We start from the raw sequence: 20,731 nt of genomic DNA on the forward strand, positions 1-20,731 counted from the left end.
TACGCTGTCATGGTGAAGTTCTATATGTACTTCTTCTTGAGTATAAGTACGCAATACACATAAAACAGCAGAGAGGCCGAAGAGGCCCCAATGGCCGCAATGGCCGCAATGGTCTTCATGGCCTGCTTTGAAGTGATATTATGTGTATCATGAGTCTTGGTCGCGAATCGTCACTAAAAGCAATTGGGCCACGGATACAAGCAGAATCAGACTACAGCCAAGTCGATTTGAAGAAGTACAAAGTCATGAGCCGTTCATCATGCGTTCTTATATATCCCAGTATTCGATTCAATCACCCCATTGCCTGTCTTCGGACTCGAACTCTGGCATGGCCCCTCACGTCCCAACTGCCTAGTTCACTTCAGGCACCGCATCCAAGTCGAAATCCCATCCGCGTCGTCGACTGGCATCAAGCCCCTAACAGGACTCCCAGAGAGCCACGCAGAACCCGCTTGGACAACACCTGGCTAAAAACCTCCAGTCAGAAAGAACAAGGTATTTATTGAAGTGGTCGAACTTACTGAGCCCAATACAAAAGATGGAGCAGGCAACCTCAATATCTTCGGTGTCCAAAACCACGATGGACTGAGTTGAGTGTTGGGAAGGAATGCGAAGCGCAGCCGTCACGGCGATAAGGTTGGTCAAGATAACTGCCGGCTTCATATTGATCGGCTTATTCTGTCAATGGTCGGTTTGCTCTGAGGATTTTCTGCTGAGAAGATCTTCATCAAAAGGGAAACAGCCTACTAAGGTCTACTTTATATACTCAATCATTTTCTTAGAAGAGATGTTCAGCTATCTTCGACATCACTTTGATCACACGATGAAAAAAAGGGTAAGTATTTTACATGAGAATCGTTAGTTCAACTACGCCAGCCACGATTCCAACATCTCTCAGCCGAGGGTTTTGTTTCGGCCGCGACGTTTCTGTTGGTGTAGAGCCATGGCGTTCAAACCACCAGCTGAACGCACCTAACGTCACGTATTCCGCACGCAACGATTGGGCCAGCGTCAACTTCTTGTACAGCTGAAACTACATCAATCTATCACATCCAAAACGATCCTTCCAATTGAGTTTGACATCTTGGTTGGGTCGGGCCGCAGTCATCCGTCCACGCTAGCTGAACAGGGACAGATGGAGGGTACGAATCTGGCCAAGGGCTTCAGCTGCATGCCTAGAAAGGCAATCAGCTTCGTCAGCTATTTTTCGGGAGTTGAATTTGGGCCACATACAAGCAACAACTATCGAATTCATGCAGACGAGACAGATGTCATGGTTCTGCAATCGAAGGTGGAGCAGCTCGAAGGTATGTAAGTTGACTTGATTGCTACCAGCTGTGGGGGTGGCTATTCCATTATCTTTCTTCACCATATAAATACACGGGAGATCTGAAACTATTACTTCGTCAAATGATAGGTAACCACAAACTCCCTGACGCTGAAGGGCCATCAAATGTAGTGAACATCAGCTTTTCCCTGTCACTAATGGACATTCACTTTGCCAGTTTGAAGAGGCTTGCCCGCTACTTCGCGACAACACCTTGCGTATTCGCACTAAACATCCAGAGAGCAGAGGCAAGGGATGGCCCGGAGATCAAACGCGTCTCCTAGCCATGGGCACCATGCTTGGGCTTACCGTGAAAACGACTTTCGAAGCCGTCTCTCCCAGATAGAATTGTCGTCCCTGGCCTCCGCCGATTGTCCCGTCTTTCTCTTCTGATTGCCTACTAGCAGCTTCTGTTTATTTATTTCATGATGCTCCATTCTTGAGCCACTGGTCTCATGAGCAAATAACAACACAAAGGTTTCAGCGACCTGATGAGTCAGTTCCAAGCTGGGTCTTTGTCACAGCCATATTCACGGAACAAGAGACGACGATTTGAAGAGAATTCCGTAAAGCGTTTGGATTTTGGCTGTACGATTGGAACACCACACCCCAGCTGCAACAGGGCCGGTCAGAGTGACACGAGTATGCGGCGCTGCTCAACTTCAGCTGCTTTGGACGCCCGCTTCGTGCTGCAGCAACGCCACACAGGAAGCTGACCTTGGCACCGGAATACTACGGTAAATAACCTGAGAATTCTCGCACTTTATTTAGCAATTCATGTTGAAGTGCTGCTGAACATGATGGCGGTCATAGTCATGTTCCTAAACCAAATCCGTGGCCGCGCGAATGCCGTAAATCCCTTCCGTCAAGATGCGCTAGTTGATATAGAACGAGCAGGCCCATAACAAGACCATGACCTGCGACACCAATGAGAGATCTGACGCAACTCTTTTTGTCGCTTAAAGAAGAACCTGGCAAGCCCTTCACATATGCATTCTTAGAATGTTGCACCCGAAACTAGGCGCTTCCTCATTCCGACGTCACGGATACGGCATGAATACGCAAGCGATGATAGAGGCCCAAGGGGAAAGATAGAGACAGCGTTGAATTCAGACATACCAAACCTTTTTTAGCCTACCCCTTTCAGGACGAAGAAGCTTTTCATGATTCTACGATGCGAAAGACTCACGTCGCGCCTTTATTTTGGCCTGTGCATCCATCATGACGGTCATTCTCTCGGATATATACACTTCTTAGAGACTGGCCAGAAACCTGCTTCTGGAACATAGCGTGTCTTCTTGCTAAGCATGTCACCTTACTATTTCTCCAGCTTCACGCTTGTATGATTGATTTCGAACAATGGAAACTAATTCAATATATACCTAGATTATGGGGCCGTCTCATTCGGTAGGGCAATGATGTCAACCTTGAACGAGGACAACCGGCCGTACTTTCGGGTTCCGTCCATACGTTACGTACAATAGGGTGCTGCTCTACTGATGGACTGGGCGTGGAATCGCTTTGAAAGACCACGCCTCGATGATACAAAAGGCCTCAGTAACCGCTGCCGAGTAGGAACAGCAAGGACAATGATACGCACCTGTGATAACGCCCACAAAGATTGACCGATTCAAGTGCTGGGCAAGCGGCACGACACGTACCGAGAGGTGCGGATGCCCGACGACGACCTTGAGGCTATTTTGCTCGCTTGAAGTTGAGCCTGTGGAAGGAAGTGGAGTCTTAAATAGCAGCCTGTGTGAGAGGGTGGATTTGGAAGTGTGAGGATATAAATAGGACAAGCACGAAGAAGTCTTACAATTTTGTGAGCAAACATTCGGAACAGCTCCGTGTCCTCGTACTGATATGCGAAGTTGACCACCTCTGTTTGGCGCCTCTGGAATGGCCCTTGTTCCAAGTGCTTGACGGTGATTTTGTTTTTCACAATAGTAAACACCCTCCTGTGAATACGAATAAATCAGTGCTTATGATGGACAATGAGACCGGCCTAAGCGAGTTAGAGAACGAGGGAACTACTGTCATGCCTGCAATTTGAACAAGACTGATGATCTCGTTATCCCTAAACCCCACCCGCTGCGACCAAGCATATTTGCTGCTGCAAGTGTGAAATTTTGGTGGTTGCTACCGCTTTTATGGGCGAAACTGGTTGTTGTCGTCGCCCAACAGATAATTACTAAAGATTCTCATCAAACCTGTTGGCTTAGTGGTAACTCCCCCCGCGGAAACGGAATTTGACGTGTTGATCGTACAAGGAAGCCACAACTTCACTTCTCTTACGCCATCCGTCTCCACCATCCACGTTGTATTCAAAGAATCACTAAGACACATCACCTCAACTTCACATTTACTCAGAAGAGGTGTTCCTCATTGAAAGTAACGGGATATATCCTACAAACATCTCACACAATATATTCCCTCGAATGAAGCCGTCCCGGGTTCCCCGGTTTAAAATGAATTTGAACATGGAGAGAAAAAAAATGGATGGAATGAATAAACTCTGTTTGGTTCACACACACGAAATGACAACTAATTCCAATGAATGCCCCGGTTCCCCTTATTCGCAACAATTGGTTATAATCCGCTCTGTGATTCCGATTTGCCCAAAATAAACGCCCAACCAAATCCCACACCAGTTCGATCTCAAACACACAGAAAGAAAAAAGAATAAACTATCATTACTTTGATGATGTTTGCATAAGTCAAGAACAATACTGACAATGAAGAAGATAAGAATGATCCTCTAAGCAATAAGCTGAGCGGATGGGAGGAAACAATGCTTGGGATTCGAGTCTGTTGGAACAGGAGCCCACGAAATAAACGAAACGGCGGGAGCTCGTTCGAGTGGTGGAGGATTTCGGTCGGGGAATTGGTATAGTGCGTCAAGAGAATTCCCAAAATACGAGCCGCCTTTTTCTTTCATCAGGCGGCGTGGTTCGCCAACGCCTATACTTTTGATGCTTTTATGCTTGCTTGCTGTTGCTGTTGTCTTCATTCGGGAGGGGAGTCATTCGTGTCCAGCAGTTCTCGTATCCAGCCCTCTGTCATAACGCTTTTCGGTAGTCTTCCCAAAGGGGGAGATGCATTGCGCTGCCTCTGGTATTCAACAGACGGCGGCTAACCAATCTTTCTGAAACCCTCGACGGTGAGAAGCGGCACCTCAACGTCGCTGAGGCCGAGAACGCCCTCGTCCCGTCTTCGATCAACGAAACCGTTGCACTCGGCAACGACAATGCTCCACTCCGCAAGCGCGCGGCCGGTGTAGACGGCGCGCTTGGTGTAGAAACCCGTGGGACGCAGAGGCTGGGTCAGCGGCTCAGGGCCCGACCTGCGGCTCTGCATCCTCGACGGGGGCTGGTGCGTTTGCTGCTGCGGCGGCGGGGACAGCGGCTGCTGCTGCTGCTCTTGCGGCTCCTCCTCGATCCTTTCCTCCACCGGCGAAGCATCTGTCGAGTCGCCGGACGACACGGACGACGCAGACGTCTTCTCCGCGTTCTCAAAGTCAAAGGTCATCAGCTCGGCCTTGGGGTTCTCCTCAAAGTCGAACTTGTTGCTGAGTCTGCGGACCAAAGAAGTCGAGGATACAGCGGTGACGGAGGACTTGCGCTCCAGGCCAGTGGCAGTGGGCGACGTCGGTATCGGCGACGTAGGCGGGCTCAATGGGCCGGCGTTCTTGGCCTCATCGACAAGACCCCGGTGCTTTGCGCCAGAGACACGGCGTGTCGGTTCGGGAAGACCGGCCGGAGGTGGCGGAGGAGTGCTGCCACTTCGAGAGCGGGCGCTGACCCACGCTTGCGCCGGAGCGGGAAGACGCGGGCGGGTCAGCACGCGGTCGCGAGGCTGTTGGACTGCAGGAGGCTGCCACGTGAGTGTAAACTTGAAAACGAACTTCTGTTCCATGAAGATGGGGGAGCCTCCGGGAGAGCTGCCGTCTGAGGATGAAGTCATGGCGGAGGCGGCGGAGGTGGAAATCTTGGGGGGCAGTGGCGGGCCGCCTTGGCGAACCTTCTTGGTGAGGGACTTCGACTCCTTGCGCGGCTCATTGTCCTCACTGTCCGAGTTCGATGAGCCAGCGCCACCAAGCGACAAGACCTTGCCAAACAGAGACCAGCGCTTCTTGTTGTTGTCGGGCTTCGGTGGAGGAGCAGCCTCAGCGGTCTCGGTAGGCGGAGTTGTGGCAACAGAGCCCTCGCCGTTAAGGATCTTGGAGAACGAGTCAAAGGGCTGGTTGAAGTAGCCCGGCTGTGGGAGGTTGACTTCGGTGCGGATGATCATGAATTTTTTGCCCGGCGTCGGGAGGCAGGGCGCTGTAGATGGGGGGAACTTTTCCGCCGCTTCGGCGGTGTTGCGGAGCCAGAGGTAGTGAGCCCAGACCGTCTTAAGTCTGGACGCAGCTACGAGGAAGATCTCGGCGTCAGTCTCATTGGCGCTGCCGGCGTCTCGGCATATCCTCCAGCAAAGCAAGCGCATGTAGTAGCCACGGACCATGGGGCACCAGTGGTTGAAGTAGGTGTCGAAGATCTCCTCGGAGAGCAGCCAGTCGAGGCAAAGTGCCCTCTTTCTCGCAGGGTCTGCCGTGACGGTCTCCCAGGTCGAGTAGATGAAGGACAATAGGCGAACCTCCGTCATGGCGTTGTCAGACACCAACATCTTCTTGCACACATCGAGCCAGAAAGGCCAATCAACGCACTTTGAGATGTTCGGGTTGTTGAGGTCGTCGAATTGGTCGTAAGCCACCAAAGCCTCCTCCAGGAAATCGCAGAGTGTGAACACGGCGCTGTGATCATACACCGAGACTTTCCGAACGCCCCCGCGAATGACGGACAAGAAGGCCTCTGCAAAGGTGCGTCTCGCAGCGCTGAAGATCGGTGCCGACTCTCCCAAAATGTCCTTCAATAGCACGATGAGGCGGTTCTCGGCCATATTCTTCAACAAGTTGCCTGGCACATTCATGGAGGTAGCCGCAGCGTCAGCTCCGTAGAACGAATCGCCTGCTTGGAGCGGGTTCATCATCGCGTCCACCTCGGCTTGTCTGTGAATCGTAGACTCGAGGCAGGCCAGGAGCTGACTCTGGACGAGCACAAAACCTGGCGATCGCGCCTTTTCGAGTAAAGGCAGACCCTCGGGCATGAACTCTTCCGACAAGATGTGGAAATATTTGCAGAAAATGAAGAAGAGATCCGTCTCGCCGCCACGCCATCTAGTCACCCAAGGGCTGAACCACGGAATTCTCGCGGCCATGACAGACAGCTTGACCCTCTCCTTGAAGCGCATGCTGATGTATCTTTGCGACTGCCAGCCAAGGACTCCCAGGTTCGGAGGGAAGAGCGCCATAATGTCCTCGCTCTCGCCGTTGTTCTTCTTCGGGAGGCCAAACTCGTCGGCGGCTCGCCGAATGAGCTCCGGCCGCAGATCCCAGAGGCGGACTAGAATCTCGGCGACCGACGGGCAAAAGAAGAAGCCGTAGGCGCAGGCTTTACCGCACCAATTGACCAGGCTCAGCGGTGCATGGCGCAGCGACATCTTGTCCACCACAATCTGCATCTGCTTCATGAGATTGCTCACGAACATGGTGCGGACATTGTGCTCTGCCGACTCGGCCAGGAAAGCCTGACTCGACGCTAGTGACGAATCCGCCGTCGACTGGGTTCCCGAACGGGGTCGGACGCGTTCATTTGGCGATCGGTCCACCAATGGCATGAAGTATGTCGTCGTTGATCGCCATTCGGGCCTCATCATCAACATTGTCAAGGCCTCGAGGAGGACCGGTCGGTCGACACCTGGAAGCGACTGGCCGCCGTGACCTTCAAGCATCTCCAACAATCCGCCCCACCACTTGTTCAGCACCGTCGCTCTCCGCTCGACATCCTCGAAATTGAGTCCCTTGTTGGATATGTGATTCATATAGGTCCGCAAAAAGGGCAATAGAGTTACCCGCACCACGTGCATTCGCTGAGGCATGATTTTGCTCGGGAAGCCGGCGTACTCGGTATCCAATGACCTGAAGGCGGACCAAATGGTGTCCTTGTTAGCCGACATCTCACTCCATGACTCGTCCGTCACCGTTGTCTGGGACTCTGCGAAAGAAGCTGGTTTTGAAGCTGCCTTCGAAGGTGCTGGTTTCGACAGTGTCTTCGCGGCAGGCTTCGTCGGCTCGGGAGCCTTGCTGGTGTTGCTGCTGGTGCTGTTGCGCTGGTCAGTCGCTAGAGGGGCGCTGAGCGGAGGTGCCAGGCTGAGGCTGGAAGGAGGCGCCGAGAGATTCAGCTCGGAATCGCTGCCAGGCCCCAACTTGATGAGCATGCTTGTCGGGCGAGGCTTGATCTTGGACAGGTACGTGCTCGCTCGGTTGAGGGCGCGCGACGTGGGCTTCAGGTTTTCGGTGCTCCGTGACGCGGGAGACTGTGAGGTGTCAACGAGGAGAGAAACGGGTCTCTTGCGGGAGGTCTCGGCAGCGCTCTTCGCGGAATCGTTGCTCGGTGCTCGGCTGCGGGGAGGGCGCAAGGTAGCTGGCTGTGTTTGTGTAACAGGTTCTGGGTTTCTCTTCGGAGACGGGGACCGCGAGGTCGACATCCATGACTTCTTTGCAAAGCTAGCGAAACTCTCGGAGACTGTCCTGGGGCGTTCAAGCTCTGGTGGCCGCGTCAGTGGTACCGCCGAGCCGGATGACACCGCCGCAGCTGGAGCAGGTGGAGCGGCGGCAGCAGCAGCAACAAGAGCAAAATCCACGTGGTCTCCGGCATGTGTGCTGGGTCTGTCGGGGAGAGGCGGCTCTTTAACTTTGGAAGGCGACCTGGAGGCTGGCAGCCATGACTTTCGTCGTTCCATTAGCGAGGCTCTCCTGCCTCTCTTCTCCTTCTGCTTGTCCTTTTCCTTTTGCTTCCCATCTCTCGCATTTTCCTTGTCGTCGTCCTTGGAAGGCTTGGACAGCTTCACAGGGTCTGACCGAACCTTTGTCGGCGGCAATTGCGGCTGCGGCTGCGGCAGCTTCTCTTCGGCTTTTTGTGTTGTTGTTGCTGCTGCTGCCGGGGTCTCCTCCTTGTTGTCCTTGACGTCGAAGGACAGAGTCGTGTCGAAGTCGGGAATGGTGTCGAATGACGGCAATTCGAATGCAGCTCGGCCCTGCACGCTCGGCCCTCGCTGGCGATTTGTCGGTGTTGTCGAAGTCGTCGCATCGGCGGCGCGGTCATCGGATGTGTGTGTTCGGTGCATGTAGGAACCATTGGCTGGTTCGACAACGGCCGGAGCCATCGTCAGCGTCGGACCATTCATTTCATGGCCAATTCTCCAGTCACAGAAATATTTTTCTTCCTTTCTTTCTCCTTCCTTCGATAACCTTGTCACTGACTGCAGCTGCAAGTTTCCTTGGGGTGTCGTATAAATGATGGCTGGCTAGTCCCCCAGTGTGTTGGAGGGCTGTTTACTCGCGACTGTGACGACAGAGGGCGGCTAGCAGGTGCGGGTTGCCGGCTGAATAGGGAATCGGGTCGTGATATGGCTGAGAAGGGTTAAGGGAGGGCGGGCGGAATGCTCGGTGTCACAGTGGCACGACGTCTGCTGGCTCCCCTGGGCTGGAGATGAGGTGAGGAGAGAGAGGTGTGCGTGAGGTAAGGTATGTAAGGTGAGGGTGACGGTACGGTGGTGGTGTAGGAGAGGCGAGATAAGGTGAGGTAAGGTTGCTTCTCGAATTCCCCCCTCAGTCGGACATGACCATGGAAAAAAGCTGGGGGTGTACACAGTTAAGGGAACCAAGAGCCGCCGCAAACCTACGAATGGTAAGGTATCCGCAGGGTAAGGTAGGTACTTGGGAATGCTGTGCCCGGGGTGCGGTGTTGTCGGTATCTGTGTACACTACCGGCAGACGGGAGAGAGAGAGAGAGAGACGGACAAGCAACAACAAGGTATCCGTTCGGAAGGTAGGTAGGAACGGATACACAGAGAAAGGTTAGGTAAGGCAAGGCAAGCTGGCAGGCAGAGGCAGACAAGTCGATGGCCTGTACTCTGTACTCCTGTGGTGGTGGTGGGCTGCGGATATGAATAGCAAGAACGAACGAACGACGTTAACGAACGACTGTCGCGGCGACCAGCAACTCGGCCAGTCAGTGCTGTCTGGGCTGTCCTGGGTATCCCGAGTGTCGGCTGGGTCTTCTCCTCAGCGGGCAGACAAGCTGTGGACTGAGGTGTCGGGGATGGTGCGTCGAGCGAGAGACAGAAAGACGCAGAGGTGGTCGAGGTGCAGCTGTGAGGACGGGACGGAGAGGGTTCCCTGGTCCAAGACTGGAGCTGGAACGTTTCAAAGAGCGATAAAATAGCGGAGCTGGGATATTATGATGGCCTCCACCTTTTTTTCTTCTCAGGTACCTGCTGCTGGGGACTCCGTGTGCCGTAGGTACCTTGCGTTGTAAGGTAGGTGCTGAGGAACGCGCGCTGTATTGCGACAGGACGGCAGATGATGCAAATTAAACGCCTCCGGTCGCCAGGCGAGACAGAAGCTTGTTGTAGAAGAATGGTGAGGTGTGAGACTCGATCGAGGATGTCTCAGCACACCGGGCGGCAGATGGACGGGTAGGCAACGGAAGTTAGAGAGAAAGAGGGGTGATGTGCTGATGGTGCTGGTGCTGGTGCTGAGCAAACACTTTTCTTTCCCTTCTCTTGATTTCCTGGCAGCCTGGCTGCTACCGTAGGCACTCCAAAGATTGACAAGGGGGCGAAAAAGAGGCCTGAAGGATTTCAGACGAAAAGACAGAAAAATAAAGCGAGCGACAGAAGGCCAATGGAAGGCTGGCAAAGAGGCAGATCGAACAATCGGAAGACCAGGAGTCGGGTACGGGGAGGGGAGCGGAGGCAGACGGACGGGGCGCCCACGGTGGATGACTGTAATAATAGAAATCAGGAGCCCGCACATAATACAAGATACGTCAGTCTCGATTGACTGAGTCGAAAATCACCCAGTAATATTGCATTCACTAAGGCCCCGTAGCGACTTTCGGTAGCCAATGTACTTGCATCTCACCTCACCTCGCTCACCGTTCGTTCGTCCATCCGTCCATCCATCCATGCACCACCACTTCATTAATGGATTACGTGCGGAATAACGGCGGTCTCTTAGGTCGCGTGCTAGCGATGCCACCAAGAACCGAACCAGACGACTGGGCGGCGGCAACGAAATAAGAGTAATGAGCAGCGACACACAGACGCAGTTTTCCTTCTGATGCCTACCTGGATCTTTTGCCAGACGCGGATAGTCCACGATGTGGCAGCATGGGATTGTGACGGTGCCATACGGAGCACGGAGTCGGACGCTCAAACAATACCACCAGCCTGTTTGATGTCGAGGAACGGACGCCGCGGCGCTGCAACACCAGTCCAGTCGGGGCAAAGAAGCAATCTCATCATCGCCTTGATGTACTGTACTACAACTTATCATATCACTTACATCTCGAGCGACCCCCAACCTCCCATCTTTTTCTCCCCCCTCTCTCTCGCTTGTCAACACGGTAAACTAATGGACCAAAAAAAAAAAAAAAAAAAAAAAAAAANAAAAAAAAAAAAAAAAAAAAAAAAGGATGGACGATAAAATAGCAGCCCGCCCAATGCCGCATCGAAGCTAGCATTCGCATTGCCTGTCCCTCTTTCGGTGTAGCAGCTGCAGATGGGAGGGGACTGCACGTTGATCGCCCAGCCGGCGGGGATTAATACGAAGGAGGGTCCGCCTCTCTCCTTTCTGCCGGCCAAGGAACAGAAAACCTGCCTTGGACCTTGGACCTGGGAACTTTGCCATGGCAGCCAGCCCTGTCGAATGCGAGGGACACCAAAAAGATGCCTGCAGCACGCCCTTCATTCATTGTCCTTGCGGCATCCGTATCTTCTGCAAGAAAAGCGGCCTACCTACTGATCAAAGACCCCTCTGCCCCCAACACCAAAATGCCAGTCAGTGCACATTCCAGATGCCTTCCAAATAATAGACTTGTTGGCAACCAACCACGGGAAGAAGGGGGGCTCGGTTCCTCGAGTCAAAGACCCTAAATCTCCTCCCCTTCTGCGCTCTAATATCTCACCTTATTTCCTACGCGCTTCACAAGTCCCTTCTTTCCCGCGACGACCGCATCGAGGGACCTGAGACTGGGCGCGGACGCGCGCTAGGCATGCTGTGTGCTGGCCCTCCGACCACCTCTTTCCTCATACTCGTCCAATACACGTCAGTCAAACCTTCCTCCTTGGTCCTTGTCCACGGGGAGGGGAGGGGAGACTGAGAGGAGGGGATCTACCCGTCCAGCGGCAGGCTTAGGGTGTCTTCAACCGCTTCTTCTTTTCCCCTCCTCCAGGCACACAGCACCTCCTCCTCCAGACACCGTCCACCACCCACCCCCTGGCTAAGACTAAACCGTCGGGGCGAGCGTTGTCTCGCCGATCATGAACGATGAAGGGGGTGTGGTGCGTTCTTGCGCTGGCGCATCTGCTAGCGTCTCGAGGCGTCGCGAATCTCTCCTAGCCTGAGAAAAGCTTGGAAACAAGCTGTTGTCCAACACAATCGACCAGAAAAAAAGCCCCTGGGCGCACAGAACACCGTTCCGAAAAAGATACAAGCCAACGGACGACATCTCCTCCTGCTCGCATTAACGCCCTCGAGCTGACATCTGCAAACGCACGCTCATCCGTCCTCCGCCTCGCATCGCCCCGTCCCCTCTCTCCCTCATCCCTCACCTCACACACACACACAAAAGAGGCAGGCTCTCCCACGCGCCAACAATCTTGCCAGAAAGTCAAAAAAGTTCGGGCGATTTCTCCGTCCGGCCTGTCCCTGGCTCACCTTCCTTCCAGTGTTGCTTCTCTCCCGCCCAAAGGCACAAAACGGAAAGCGGTAAACGCAGCAAGGCAGAATGCCTGGGGAGATCAAACCAAGAACAACCCTTTTCGAACCGCCCGACCCGCCTTCGCTTCATCGGCATTCGGCAGGGTACCGTGGCATGCCATGCCCATGGCCGCCCAGCACGAACAAGGCCCAGCGGGAGCCCAGCGGGGGCCAACATTACAATCTATTTCCACGGCCAACGCAGACGCCGCGGCAGCGCATCGTGACTCGTGAAGATCGAAGGCGCGGCGACGACTCGGCGAAGTGAGGGGCTGCTGGCTCCCTTTCTTCCTGCCGTCTTCTGTTTCCGTGTCGTTCGCGTTGACAATGTTGAACCATCTGGTGCGAAATGCGTGGGGGGCGCCCTGCGGCCAGCGTGCTGCATGCTGCATGCTACACAGTCTTGGTACTACACTTCGGCCGCCGCAGCGCCTGAGCGCGCCGCTGCTGCATCTGCCGCCGTATCTGCAGCTGCAATCTGTACGATACCGGGTCGCGCTGATGCGCGATGGATGACTGATGTGCGCTGCACTGCACCACCAAGCGCGATAATGAGACAAGTTGAGGTCGGGTGGTGGCTCCTCATCATCCACGACTAGACCGGTCATATGTCCGTCCCGGGCTGGACGAATCTCCCGCCTCCGTCTATCCCCTTTTTCTGCGCAATTATATTCGCAGAGGTCACTAATCAGCAAACACGCGCTGTTAGCAGGGAGAAGAAGAGAGGAGCACCAAAAAAAAAAACCGGTATTAATCGGCTTCACACCAACGCCGCCCCGTTCCCGCTCCTGGCTTGCCGTAAAAACGCCACATCTCCCCAACTCGGGAACTGTTTGGCCTGCCAGGCTGCAACTAGTCCCGGGCGCGACAACCGGTACGCAAGGGCCAGCAGATTCTTCCTGCCTGCATGCTGCTGCTACTCCTGCGTTCGTTGTTGCTCGTGCCTCTCTTTCTTTCAGCTCGACAGGGCAAGGCTTATTTCGAACCGTCGACGCCGTTGGAATGCACGGGAGGGAGGACGATCGGCGACGACAACTTTGTTGCTGTGTTAAACCTTGTTCCAGCCCGGCAAACACATAACACAATGGCTGAGGCAGAATGAGGTGTCTCGGTCAATACTGGCTGTAGAGACGGTGAGTCGGCTCTGTCTTGTACAATGTCCGAAGCCCGCAGAGGCAGGCCACCAGAGAAAAGCCTTGCCTGAAGCCTCTCCTTCACGGCGGTGCAACGACGCCTGAACGCCCAAACGCCCCCAGTGGACAGCACCCAGCGGCTTGGGACTCCAGAGGAGAGGTAGGTGGCATTGAACCAGCCCTGCTGCTGCGGTGGCCCGTCAGCTGTCAAAAATCGCACATCGCAATCCTCGACATTGCCATCACTCGACCCCCCTGTCCGGGAGTGGGAACACTGGCTCGTTCAATAACCCTCCCCCACCCGGTACGGCTGGTGACCCCCGACGCGGCTTATGCCATCATGGGCGGCGGCGGGCTTGCCAGGGCCCTGTTGCTGCCAGCTTTCCGCAGTCCTCAAGCCAAGGCCTCCGATATCCCTGGGACGTCCTGGAAGAGAAGCCTGTGGAGGTGCAAGGTGCCGGGCTCAACGTGTTGTCCACGATGATAGTCTCCGCACCGTCTGGTCGAACTGGCGGACCTGTCGCAAAAGGGTCAAGGCGATGGCGGAGAGCAAAGCAAGTCGGCGAGAGTGAAAGAAGAAGCCTCACAGAAAAAGAAAGAACAAACTCTCTGAAGCGAAGAGGAAAGGTTGGGTTTTTCGAGGAAATGAAGAGCGTCCGTGAGCACAGGTTCGTGGAGTCAGCAATGTGGCGTCCAACGATGTGCCTCCTTCGCGCCCAATAATCTTACCGGGCAAAAACCAAAAATTGGAGGTGCCCGGTGTTCGGGCGGCACCCGTGGTTACTGGTGCCTTCGTACGGCGTGTCTGCCCAGATCTGTCATCACGGCGCAAGATGAAATCGCGAAAGAGCCAAGCGCGGTTTTAGCGAAGTGCTTCCAGCGTCGTCTCCTGAGGCCTGAACGTGGGCTCTCGTCAACCCCTGGCCTGAAGTCCCTCCCCACCTGCACCAGCGTGCGCTTGACATCAGATCATTGAGCGAACATTGTCAGCTGAAATCTCTGATCTTGCGGTTGGCTATTCGTACAGTGGGCGCGGCGCTCAGGCAGCCGAGCAGCAGCAGCAGCAGGCCATCGGCCGATACGCGGAGAGAGCGCTGTGTCCCTCCAATGGAACCCCCCTTGCCCACACCGGTCGGCCGCAATTCCAGCGACGTCTCGTGTGTTGGGCGGTGAGCCGGACACTCCGGGCAGTTGAGAAAGAAAAAACGGGGGACCTGGGCAATGGCACATTGTTGTGGAGCCGAATACCTCACGCCTCTCATTTGAGCCTCCCATCTCCTTCACCCGAACGGGTTCGACACAATTCCCGTGGCATGGTTGCCATGGGGAAATGCCCCGGATTTAGTGCAACGGGAACGAACGACGACGGCAACAGGAACGTTGTTAGACAAATCAGAACACACACTACATCAACATAATATGGCGTCATAGTAGAGATGTTGCCCGTTCTTCATGCACCAGAGCTATCGAGACGAAAAGCGACATAGGTGTTTGGTAATAGAATGGCAGAATTTGATCTTGGCACGTTAAAAAATTCCTTCAGCAAGAATGGCACAGAGAGAAGCCCATTGCTGTACACACATATGCCGTGGTTTGTTGTCATCACCCGCAAATGAGGCGGACAACATGATGTCACAAGATGCTGTTGTTTTGAGTGTTTGGTTAGTGAGCACCAACAAATTCAATTGCCTGCCTGGCCAACCCCAGATAGGATCGGCGGTGTTTGCGTGTCCAACAGGATCAATCATCACGCCAACTGCTGCTGTTCTGTCGCACTCGCGACCCAGCTAGAAGGCGACCAGAAGTTCCGTCTCCCAAGGGAAAACCAAATCCGAAACGACGCCAACGCAGGCCATGGAACGGCACGACGAATGAACCCCGAATGTTTTGGATTCGCTGCGCTTGTTTCCAAGGCAGGGCGGCCGGCCGGCTGATATGGATGTGCTGAGGTCTTGTGCTGCTGCTGCGACACTGGAGAGGGGGTAATCGACATTGCGCATCATCATTTGGTGCAGGGCAGATAACGCGTCCTCTCGTCCTATCGGGGTTTTGCGCTGATATGAGGATGACGGGCAAACGCCGCAGAAGGAGGAGAGGTCCACACCGGGCGCCGCGTCAACATGGTTGAACGACGACGCGCGAGTGTTTGAAGTGTATTGCTGTCGCAGCACCAGCTTCCTAGACGGGGAGGAGGGGGAAAGGTTGGTGATGAATGATGGGATGTGAAGGTGGAAGGGTTTGGTTGGAATGGGCGTTGCGGCAGAGTTTTTTTTTTGAGGCAGAGGAGGTATGCAGAAGTGGGGCGCCGCAGAGCGAGAGAGGGCACTACGCACGCCGCAGTCCATTGTTCGGGAGGTGTCTCGGCCCGATAAACCCTCACCTTCAAGACACGCGCTGTGCGGCCAGTGTGGGCCTCCGCTGGGACAAGGGTCTCCCACGCTCCGCTCCTGCCGTCGCCGATGCCGAATCTGATCGGGAGGGGACACAGGCAGGGCGGGCAGGGCAACTTGCGAGTTGGGGAAGAATAAATATATATATATATATATTCTGAACGGTTGCTATATGACGATCACAGCGCGTGCATGGCAACTGACTCCCAAACGTGCTCAGCCTCTAGAAGATCTCACTTTGGATAGAGGGTGTCGCCCACAACGTGAGTCGTGAGGCGTAGTATTCGCTGAGCCACCTCGTTTGGCCCAATCCAAACAGCTCGCAGCTCCAGGGACACCCCCTTCAATACCCGAGGAACACATGTCGTGGGAATGGTTCTCCCGCTTTTGTCGCGTTCGATGCGAAAAGGAGGCCCCTGCACGCGACCTGTTTATATATCTTGATTAAGGGGTCCTCGCAGTTTCACCCTCGACATTGGACCGCTGCCTTCAGCTTCCCTTCCCCAGCTTTCAAGGAACCCGCTGGGGGCAACGCATGAATGAGGCGGGAGCTGTAGGGCGTAGTCCAATTTGACATACGAGGCTCTTAATCGTAGCGATATGTGTGCGCGCGGCAGACTTTGTCCCTGCAAGACTATATTCGCCAGTACAGCAACTAAACCCGGATGTGAAGAATGGTAATTGTATGAGGCTACGAAAAGCAAACCATCTCAGAGAACTGTTAGTGCGGCAAATCCGCAGCCGGCAGCAAACAAGCGCTACCAGACAGAGTTTCCCGCAGGTATTGGTGACACACACATCAGGTGAGGCTGAGATTCATGTTTGAGTGATGATCGGGCAAGAAACTCAAAGACGTCGTCTGAAATATCCCATCACTTTGGTGTATGTAAAAGTTGCCACCGCAAGCTACTCTACGGACTAGGTACCGCAAAGCGTAAGGGCAACTAATGGTTGGGCGGTGACAAGTTTTGAATGAAATGTCACTACTTGCCTCTGATTGGCCAATACACGGCAACCCTCCGGTTTTCTTCCCGATGCCCACCTCAAAGCGGCCTTCAACTCTTTGCAACTCCTTCAAATGCCCAGCAGTTTGTTTTTTGATCACAAAATCTGTTATCTTAGATTCTTAATGTTAATGATTTGACTATACACTCAAAGATGTCCGCCCTGTCAACAAACGCAACGTCCAAGTCCGACTTGGCCCGGAACCAGCAACACCCTCCCGAGAAGACACATGGTACCGGTGCAACTCGTGATGTTGAGCAGCAGCCGGATCTCGCACGGAGTGCAACAACAGAGGATACGTCTACTTTCAAGTCTCTCGGTGTTCTCGATCGCTTCCTGGCAGTCTGGATCTTTCTCGCCATGTTGATCGGCATCCTTCTGGGAAACTTCGTCCCGAATGCCGGACCAGCCTTGCAGCAGGGCAAGTTTGTCGGCGTTTCCGTTCCCATAGGTGAGTCTATACATGAAAGATTATCCTGCAAGATAATCAAGCCTCTGACAAAGTCTAGCGGTTGGTCTTCTGGTAATGATGTACCCAATCCTGTGCAAAGTGCAGTACGAAAAGCTCCACGAGATATTTCGCACGAGAGAAATCTGGATTCAGCTCGGTTTTAGTGTCGTCATCAACTGGATCATTGCGCCCTTTTTCATGGTAGGCGTTACATCAGATTCCACTCGTACAGTTATGCTGACCCCTGGTCAGCTTGCCTTGTCATGGGCATTCCTGCCAGACAAAGAGGGCCTGCGAAACGGTCTTATTCTCGTCGGCATAGCAAGATGCATAGCCATGGTATTGATTTGGACAAGTTTGGTTCGTAGCAACATCCGCACATATTCTTGTCGTGTACTTACATATATTTAGGCCAGAGGCGACGGCAACTACTGTGCCATTCTGGTAGCTGTCAACTCGTTTCTGCAAATCGTCCTGTTCGCGCCCGTTGCCCTTCTCTTCATACGCGTCATCGGCCGGGATAACAGCATCTCGTCGGTTTCATACTCTACAGTCGCATCTGCCGTGGGCGTGTTTCTCGGGATCCCTCTCGGCGCCGCAATAGTTACCCGCCTCGTGCTTCTGTACACCGTCGGCCTCAAGACGTATACCACCAAGATCATTCCCTTCCTGGCCCCGTGGTCCCTCATCGGTCTCCTTTACACAATCATCGTCCTGTTTGCCTCTCAAGGCTCACAGGTTGTCCACCAAATCGTGTCCGTCGTCCGCGTGGCAGCCCCGCTGGTTGTCTACTTCTCCGTCATCTTTTCCGCCACTCTCCTGGCCGCCCGCAAGCTAGGCTTCCGTTACGGACTTGCTTGTACGCAGGCATTCACGGCAGCCAGCAACAACTTTGAGCTGGCCATCGCCATTGCGGTGGCTGCGTACGGCCCAGACTCGGACGAGGCGCTGGCCACGACCGTCGGCCCTCTGATCGAAGTGCCGGTGCTCCTGGCCCTGGTATACTTCGTCAAGTGGTTCGCCAGACGGCACGGCTGGGAGGACTAGGTCAGACTTGGACGATGCAGTGGGATGCACGCAATCCACATGCCGGTGTCATGGGTCCAAGAGCGTGCTGCAGCTAGCAAGGTTCGCGGGTGAGACGGGGCCGACGGGCTTGGATGGTGTACAAACCAGCGTATGAGTTGTCTGGTGTAACCTTAATCAACGTTTAGTAGTGTGGAGTTGTTACTAGAAGTCGATCCAACAGACGACGTGTCAGTAGGAACCGAAAAAGAGCTTTCGTTGCATCCAACGGTAGATATCACTTCGCCGTAGAGAAGTGCGTGTTGATGCCAGAACAGTTCCGCGAGCGCGGACCCTGTCCCTGAGCTGTCCAGGACCCTGAAGCGAGATGCGGGGACCTCCAACGAGTGAACCCCTGCCGGGCCTTAGCGCACGTTGCACCAAGCTGAGGTGACACAGAAGCCCAAGCTCCCTATCGGACAGTCCAATTGCCCCAGACAGGGCTCCGTCCCGACTCCGACCGCCGTTTGTAACCATCGTCACTCAACGACCTGCGAACCTCTACGACCTACTATCTTGAGGCCTACCTCACGCATACTCGAAAACATTTACTCACCACAACGACAAGGGCACAATCGCCAGCAATCGGCCTTCTACAAACTCGTGCACTTTCTCGATTTCCTCACCGACACCCACGCCCCGAACGCTCTTATCGTTCGAAGCAGCTCCGCGCCGGAGCTCCCCTCGCGATCCCGCCATGGAGTCGCTTCCACGCGAGCTCATCGACCTCATCATTCAACAATGTATCGCCCTCGGCCCCCGAAACTTCGTGTGTGATCTGCGACTAGTGTGCAGGGCATTCGACCGCTACCTCAAGCCCTACGCGTGCAAGACAATCGCTCTCGAGTTCAGCCGACTGAGCAAGACGAGTCGCCGCCGCCAGCCCGATATCGATGCCCTCCAGACGATCGGATACCACTGCAAGTCCATGTATATAGACCTGATGGTCCTTCGCGATGAGCGTAAGGCATTTCCCGTCACATCACGCGTGCCAATGCTGACCCTCGCCAGTGGAGGTCGAGTTCCTATCGACAATCTTCGATCGCATACCTTCCATGAAACCCTTCGTTCAAACCCTCCAGCGCGAGTACTGCATGTCGCCGTCCTCGTTCACAACTATCGACTACCGCAATACTGTCGACACGATCCTCTTCAACTGCCAATTCGTCAACTCCCTCCGCCTTAACCTTCCCTTCCAGCTCGTCGGCCACCGCTGCAATGCCGCGACAATGATACTCGCCAACACCTTCTCCGCCTTCTCCCGTCGACCCGAAGACTCCGTTGCCCTAAAGACGCTTGTCCTCGAGAACGTATCAGACCAAGCCGTCGTCGACCTCTGGACGAACCCCTCCGACGTCCTCGCCATTATGCGCGCCATCCTCGAGCTCGAGCACCTCGTCATCTCCTTCCGCCGCCACGAAGTCGACCCCCCGCGGGTAGCCTTCTTCTCCACATGTCTCTGGGACCTCATCCGAAATGCTGACGTCCTCCAAACCCTCTGCCTCGCTGGCACCGACGACGATCGCCCCCCGCGCGGCTTGAAGCAGACGAAAGCATGGAACATGACCCTCGACGAATGGCGCGCCCGCGCCCTCCCGCCGCCACAAGTCATACTCCCCTGCCTAACGGCCCTTGAGCTCAAGCGCGTCGAAGTCACCCCCGAAGTCCTCCGCTGTGCTGCTCGCAACTTCGGCTGCACGCTTCGCGAGCTCTATCTGAACGAGGTCTACCTCAAAGCCGAGCAAGGCCAGAATCTGAACGAGGACTCCAAGCAGATTCTCTGGATAGGCCTGCCGAATCAGCGCCCAGGTCTCGACGACGACTGGATGGCGATGACCATTCGCGAGTCCTGCCCGAAACTCCAAACCTGCCGCGCCTCCTTCCTCGGCTACGACCTCTACACCCGCGACGACTTGCCCCCGTCTCCCGCCCCTTCGTCGCCTGATTTTGACTTTATCGACCCCTGTGGACTGGGCCGCTCCATTGCGCAGCGCTTCGTGGAGGTAGCTCTGGGCTACGCCCAGCCGCCGGCCATGGACGGCTCGACAATCTCGTACCTTCCCTCCCTCAGCTCAAACGACTACCTCCTGAAGCAGACGCGGCCCCGCGCGCGCGCCTTGAGGGTGACCGAGTACGACGTCAACGCGTACCAGACCGCCGTGCGCAACGTCACCAGCGGCTGGCAGCGCAGCATTGACGGCGTGTTTCCCAACTGCAACAGCGGGACGCTCGAGGAGCTTCACTACATTGCCGAGACCGCGTGCCAGGGCATGAACGAGATCCAGAGGCAGCGCAATGAGCACTTGAACCAAGGAGAAGGAGCCGATGGTGGTGGTGGGGGTGACGGGCCCGGCGATGGGGGCAACGGCGGTGCCGGAGCGGGAGGCGGCGGAGGACTTGCTGAGAACCTCCTTAACCTCAACTTTGCAGAGGAGTAAGAGTTGACTTCATGGCGAAGCTTATGAGTCTGCCGGCAGTTAAAGCTCCTATAATCAA

The 20,731-nt window shown here is 54.8% G+C and overlaps 3 protein-coding genes across 3 annotated transcripts; 2 read left to right on the forward strand and 1 right to left on the reverse strand.

The window, feature by feature from the left end:
* Positions 1-4,459: 4,459 nt before the first annotated feature.
* On the reverse strand, positions 4,460-8,590 carry GCG54_00009922 (uncharacterized protein; the record flags this gene model as incomplete). Its single annotated transcript, XM_045409859.1, has 1 exon — positions 4,460-8,590. One exon carries the CDS (start codon positions 8,588-8,590, stop codon positions 4,460-4,462), a length of 4,131 nt encoding a protein of 1,376 aa, XP_045271396.1.
* Positions 8,591-16,872: 8,282 nt separating this feature from the next.
* On the forward strand, positions 16,873-18,217 carry GCG54_00009923 (Arsenical-resistance protein Acr3; the record flags this gene model as incomplete). Its single annotated transcript, XM_045409860.1, has 4 exons — positions 16,873-17,170; positions 17,229-17,371; positions 17,423-17,530; positions 17,582-18,217. 4 exons carry the CDS (start codon positions 16,873-16,875, stop codon positions 18,215-18,217), a joined length of 1,185 nt encoding a protein of 394 aa, XP_045271397.1.
* A 715-nt stretch (positions 18,218-18,932) lies between these two features.
* On the forward strand, positions 18,933-20,673 carry GCG54_00009924 (uncharacterized protein; the record flags this gene model as incomplete). The annotated part of the gene is made up of 2 exons (XM_045409861.1): positions 18,933-19,197; positions 19,247-20,673. The coding sequence occupies 2 exons, from the start codon at positions 18,933-18,935 to the stop codon at positions 20,671-20,673; spliced, it is 1,692 nt and encodes a 563-aa protein (XP_045271398.1).
* Between the last annotated feature and the right edge of the window lie 58 nt (positions 20,674-20,731).

The sequence above is a fragment of the Colletotrichum gloeosporioides genome (assembly GCF_011800055.1).
Source record: "Colletotrichum gloeosporioides strain Lc1 chromosome Unknown consensus_1, whole genome shotgun sequence".
In the NCBI taxonomy this organism is placed as follows: Eukaryota; Fungi; Ascomycota; class Sordariomycetes; order Glomerellales; family Glomerellaceae; genus Colletotrichum; species Colletotrichum gloeosporioides.